The sequence below is a fragment of the Nannospalax galili genome, unplaced genomic scaffold (genome assembly GCF_000622305.1).
Source record: "Nannospalax galili isolate Female #2095 unplaced genomic scaffold, S.galili_v1.0 scaffold31, whole genome shotgun sequence".
NCBI classification, from domain to species: domain Eukaryota; kingdom Metazoa; phylum Chordata; class Mammalia; order Rodentia; family Spalacidae; genus Nannospalax; species Nannospalax galili.
This window is the reverse complement of record NW_008332149.1, coordinates 2,998,216-3,004,215: the sequence shown is the minus strand read 5'-3', so window position 1 is coordinate 3,004,215 and position 6,000 is coordinate 2,998,216. Positions and strand designations below refer to the sequence as shown.

The window sequence follows — 6,000 nt, the reverse complement described above, 5'->3', positions numbered from 1 at the left end:
AGAGAGAGAGAGAGAGAGAGAGAGAGAGAGAGAGAGAGAGAAGGAGAGAGTCAGTTCCAGATCAGGAAACAAGCTATTGTTCTTAATCCTTTTTTATTTAAACTAGACAATAATGTTCTAATCCTGAGGGCAGTGGGAAACTCAGCTATGTTTGATGGACGGTTTCATTCTTTTCTACTGACAGATAATCCCTTCCTCATCTAATCCACTTTGAAATCAGTTTGATTTTGACTTTCTTAATTAAGAAGGTATATAAGCTGTGGCTGTCCAAGGCAACATGCTTTTTCGCACCGCTAGATTATAGATAAGCAGTCAGCATAGGTTCTACAGCTCGGTTCCTGGGGCATCTCATGAAGGGGAAAGCACTTCTGTGAATATGCATCACACTGATAAACAGAAGAAGGGGTTCTAGGAGAGCCATGAAAGGGTGCCTCCCTTCAGAGATAGTCTGGGGTGCTGGGAGGTCAGTGGTAGAATACTTGGCTGGCACATGTGAGGCCCTGGGTTCAGTCCCCAGCACCACAAAAAACTAGCCAAACAAAAACAAGCCTATTGCTTCTCACACATTGCCTTAGTTGGTTAGACTTAGATGAGAATAATATTTTGCCCTTTGGGTATCAGTTTTCACAGTCCAATAGGAAGCCTTGCCTGATCTGTGAGATCAGACTGTGTGACTCACAAGGCTCCTGTTCAGCTCTACACCTTTCCTTTGTAGTAGGTAATGCAAAATACACTTGGACACTTGGACACTGTACCTTTTCAGCTCTGCATCTTTCCTTTGTAGTAGCTAATGCAAAATACACTTGGACACTCGCTTTTCTGCTGGAATATAAGCTCCAGATGCATGGCAGGTGTATCTGTCTCATTTACAGCTGCATCCCAGGGCCAAGCATAGTCACTGGTTGTACTGGCTACTTAATGGGTTCACTTTTAAGGGTAATGTATGAGAAGTGGGAGGACAGAATGCTAGCAGCCAGAGATAGTGACACCACTATACTAAGTATAACTATGAGCTAATTAGTTCAGATTGCTAGCAATAGAACTTGGAAAATGGTCCTAGGGATTATGTGGGCAAACAAATCTGCTTGAAGCTACCAGATTTATAGAAAGTGGACTAAGTTCAAAGTGAGTCCTTTTGTTTACTGTAGAAAGTACTTACCTGCTAGGGAGAAAGAAAAGGGAAAGAGGAAACAAAAAGGACTTCTCTAATGAATAATTAATCCAGTTGTATGGTACTCACTGTGAGTGTGTTTGTGTTTGTTTAAGAGAGACCTGATGAAGAAAATAAAGCTTCTGTTAGCTCCTGAAAATAAGACTAATAATCATGAGGATAATTGCCAGTCTTGTGTGCACTCAGTAGTGTTTCCACGTAACAAGTGAGGAAACATGCAGAGATCAGAGCTGATGAGGGAAGAAGGCAGGTCCTCAGGAACGAAATTCCTAAGTGTGTTCATTTCTAAGCAGCCATTACTCTGTCTCGACACAACTCTGAATTGAAATTATCTTAATCCTAGGTATCTACAATAATTGCTGCTTCTAGAATGCTGTTATTTTTAGCTCTCTATAGGTTATACTGTCTTTCTGCCAAAAGATGAGTCAGTGGGTACACAGGGGTCAATGAGGAAACCGCCTCTGGTTAAAATAGCAGATAAAGGAGCTGGCTGTGGTGGCTCACCTCTGCAATCCCAGTATTCTGTAGGCTGGGGCCAGAGGATCACCATAGGCTACATGGTGTGTTTGAGGTCAGCCTGGGATGTAGAGCAAGACTTTGTCTCAAAAATAATGCCAGGCATTGTGGCGCCCGCCTTTAATACCAGCACTCTGGAGGCAGAGGCAGTTGGATCTCTGTGAGATCGATGCCAGACTATATAGCAAGTTCCAGGCCAGCTGGGGCTATAGGGAGACCCTGTCTCAAAAAGACCAATATGATAAAAATAAATAAGCAATAACAGGTAAGGTCCTGGTGATAGAGCAGTAAGCTGAGAAGAGGCAGGCTTCTGGGTGGTCATGAGAGCTGCTAAAAGGAGCTTAGATTGGCACAGGAAGCATTCCACTGCTTGGGGGAGATTTTTTAAAAGAAGAGGAGAAAGCATTTTATGCTAAATCAAGTGATTGTATTCAAATTGCTGTAGAAGTGAATAAACTTTATCAGAGATCAACAAACTTTTCTCTAAAGGGTCAATAATAAAGTTTTCAGGCTTGAGATTTTAGGTCCCGAAGCCTCTGCCATAACTACTCAGCTCTGCCACTGTGTGTTGGTTTTTCAAATGGCTGCCCATAAATATTGGTGAATAACTCCATATGGGACCCAGCTTTGGACCTGTCTCCTGGCTGGCCTTACTGCATGGGAGAAAATGTATCATCACTTTCTGTCAACCCCACACAAGATACTCCCAGGCCTTTAGGGTTACAGGTTGCTGTTCTGTCAGGCCTGTTCCTCTCTTTGAGACTTGGGCTATTCGCTAATAAATGGATCATTTCTAGCTTATCTCCTTCCAAATCTCCCAGTCAAGGCATATTCTTTGCCCCAAGAAGTTTTGCTCCTAAGAAATTAGGAATTTTGACAAAATTTGGTAAAATTCCTAATGTACCAAACTTTATGTATTCTGCTCTGAATATTTCTATACCAGTTGTAAACAGATCCTGAAAATTGCTGTGATTTTTGTAGTCATTTTAATAACTGTGAATTCCGATCATGTTTGTCATGTTTGGAGATAAAATTTCTTTGTGTGTGTGTGTGTGTGTGTGTGTGTGTGTGTGTGTATCTGAATTAAATTTATAGAAAAAGAAGCATTTCATTACAACAGCATTAACCTATTCAATAACATTTTTCTGAGCTGTATATTTTTAGGTTTATAGATGAATTATTACACTTGTACAGTCTTTTACTCATTATAAACTCTATAAGACATAAAATTAAATGAGGTTTTAACATTTAAAAAGATCTCCACTTCATTGTTATGGAGATAAAATTTTAATTAGAACTAATTTCATGTATGTTATACATAATGTAACCTCAAAAGCTAATAACATTTTAGTTAAATTATGTAATAAAATGAGGTATTAGGAAACCTTTATTTTTCAAATAAACTTTTCAAGCAAACAGAGACATGACACTAATATTTGTTTGATTTCTAGGGGTATTGAGTGGACAAGCTTGACCAGTTTTCTTTCTTTTGCTACCTCAACACCAAACAACGTGGGATTAGTGAGGAATGAACTTCAGCTGGTTGATCTTCCTACAGGTTTGTAGATTTGAGTTACTGGACGATTCAGAAGGGCTTGTCATAATGGAGGGGCTGCTGTGTAGAACATGTTCCACCGCTGTCTTCCACCTCCGATTTTTCTTATTGCTGAGTTCATATGATCATTCTTGGGTTCTTTAATAATTACACTAGAAAAGTCTCAGCAGTGTTTCTCTGGGTGCATTGCTCTAGCACACACGGTAAAATAGAAGAGTATCAGCCTGCACTCACAGGCTGCCAGAGTGATACCCAGCTTTCTTCTAAGTGCAGTGTTTGTAACTGAAAGAACAGTTTTATGTGTGCACGTAGCACAGCATGTGTGCAAAAATCAGAGAACACCTTTTAGGAGTTGGTTCTTCCCTTTCACCATGTAGGTCCTGGGGTTCAAAGTCAGGTCGTCAGGCTTGGGAGTAGGCACCTGCTCTACTGTTGAGATATCTCACCAATCTTAAAGATCAGTTTTTAAGATAATCCTTGGTAGTTCATTTTTAGATCCTCTGCTTAAGGTTTGGTGCATTGTAGGAAGCCCTCAAATCTGTATAGGTTGAAGATTTTTTTTTCTGTAATAAATCATATTTTAATTCTATGACAATATAAATAAAAATATAATATGGTCAGCTATGACACTATAGTTGTCTATGCATTTGAATATCAAACACTGGCCCGTGGGTGATGTCTAGACCCCCACCTACTTTGCTTCAGCTTATGGTTTATATATTTTACATGGTTGGAAAAAATCCAAATAAAACTATTTCAAGAGATAGTAAAATAATATGAAAAATATTTCAAGAGATATTAAAATAGTATGTGGATCCTAGAACCAGACTCTGATAAATAAGTATGCAACCAGACATAACTACAGGAACCGGGATAATGGAAAGAGGAAAGGGGGATAGGGAAAAAGAAACAACAGAAAAAAAAAAACAATTAAAAATGAGGCCTCAAGAGGGGAAATAGGTATAAATATTTGGTTTGTTTAGGGGGGGGGGGGGGGAAGGGTATACAAGGAACCTAGGGGATAAAGGGAAAGAAGGAGCTCCACAGAGGTAGGACCATAGGAGAAGGGTATTAGTAAGGGAGAAAGGGGGGACCCTTGAGGAACAAATCCTCAAACAACCTTAAGAGTAAAAATAAATCGGTTTATCTGGACCAACTGTATGGCCTTAAACACCCAAAAGGAAAGTATAACCAAAGATTAAAAGGGCCAATATAATTTCATAAGAGTCCATATGTATAGCTAAAGGCTACATAACAAGCAACAGTGCCAGTCAGGCGATACCTTTTGAGTTGTTGGCCAGGGTGGCCAAAGGGAAGATGGTTTTTAAATGTTCATATTTAAAACTTTTGCTAACTACTAGCTGATCAAAACAGGGAAATTTGATATATGAAGACTACAGTAGAAAACATTCCAGGGCTAGGGACTAACTCAGGTGGTAGAATGCTTGCCTACCTTGCACAAAGCCCTGGGTTCAGTACTCAGTGATGGGTAAAGCAGGCATAGTGGTGTACACCTGTAGTCCCAGCACTCAGAAAGACTCAGAAAGAGGTAGCCATCCTTAGCTACACAGCGAATTCAAGACCAGTCAGGGTACATAAAATCTCTCTCATAAAAAAATTTTTTAAAAGAAAAGAAAATAATGTTTTAGACCAGGAAGATGACTTAGCAAATAAAGGCACAAAGCCGTCTTCCCCCAGGTAGTCCTCTGACCTCCACATATATGCACACACAATAAAGTAGCTGATTAATGTAAAAATAATAAAAAGTAGAGCAAGCATTCCAGTAAAGTTGTTCTGAATTATTTAAAATAGCCCATTAAATTTCAGAAACAGAATTTTAAAATGGAACAGGATGAGAGCTTTAAATTATTTCTTTGTAGAAACAATGATTTCAAGTAGGTTTTCTTTAAATAAATGAGTTTCTTCAAAATAAGACAATAAAGTGAATATTACAGATGATTTTAAATAATAACATATGCGTAGGTATAGTAAATCAAGTGTTTGATTGTTTTTTTGTTTTTCAGTGTAGATTTCCAAGCTCCGAAAGTGCAGTGATTTTTAGCTTAAGCAGTCTACCTCTCCTACGTTCAGGCCTGCTGAGTGCCTCACTGGCTCATGGGCTCCGGCTTTCCATTGTGCCCTCCGGTGAATGCTACTTCATAGTCACTCATTTTTTAAAAAAGTCTTGTGTATTTTCTTCAGCAGGTTCACGTTCAAGACTATTAGATAACTTAGAATCTGTCTTCACACGTTTATTTTTGAGCAAAAAATATCTATAATAATCCAGTAGTTGCTGACTTCCTAAAGTGAGACATTTGAGCTCACAGATTAGCCTTTTATATCTGGATCCTCTGCAGGTTAGTAGACTAGCTAGTCAGGAGGACATGTTTGGGCATAAACTAGTGTGTGTTCCACTTGCTAGCTTCCAAGGGTGGGAACGTTTAGGTGGTCAGTTGTTTGTGGACTGGTTATGTATTCTTTTTTGTTCAATGTAAATAAAAATCTAACAAGATACCAGAATATATTTGTTCAGCTATAAGGTAGAAATTATTTGCTTTCATTCACAAAAAAATCTGTTATCCTTTTTTTGGTACTTAACTAATTATTATACTGCATATATAATTACTGTAGTTACAGCTCCCAAATTTCACTTTAGAGAGAAATTTTGGTAGGTGTATTCAAATATTTTATTTAGTGCTTTGCACATAGTACACGAAATCTTAAATACTTGGGGCTGGAGAGATGCCTCAACAGTTAA

At 38.7% G+C, this 6,000-nt stretch overlaps 1 protein-coding gene across 2 annotated transcripts in view; it reads left to right on the top strand.

Moving 5' to 3' along the window:
* Positions 1-6,000, top strand: part of Wdr11 (WD repeat domain 11) — a 51,256-nt gene that overhangs the window by 20,176 nt on the left and 25,080 nt on the right. For both annotated transcript variants that reach the window (XM_029560736.1, XM_008827292.3), the window contains exon 12: positions 3,139-3,245. In XM_029560736.1, the coding sequence (XP_029416596.1) occupies positions 3,139-3,245 (107 nt within the window). The remainder of the gene's footprint in view (positions 1-3,138; positions 3,246-6,000) is intronic.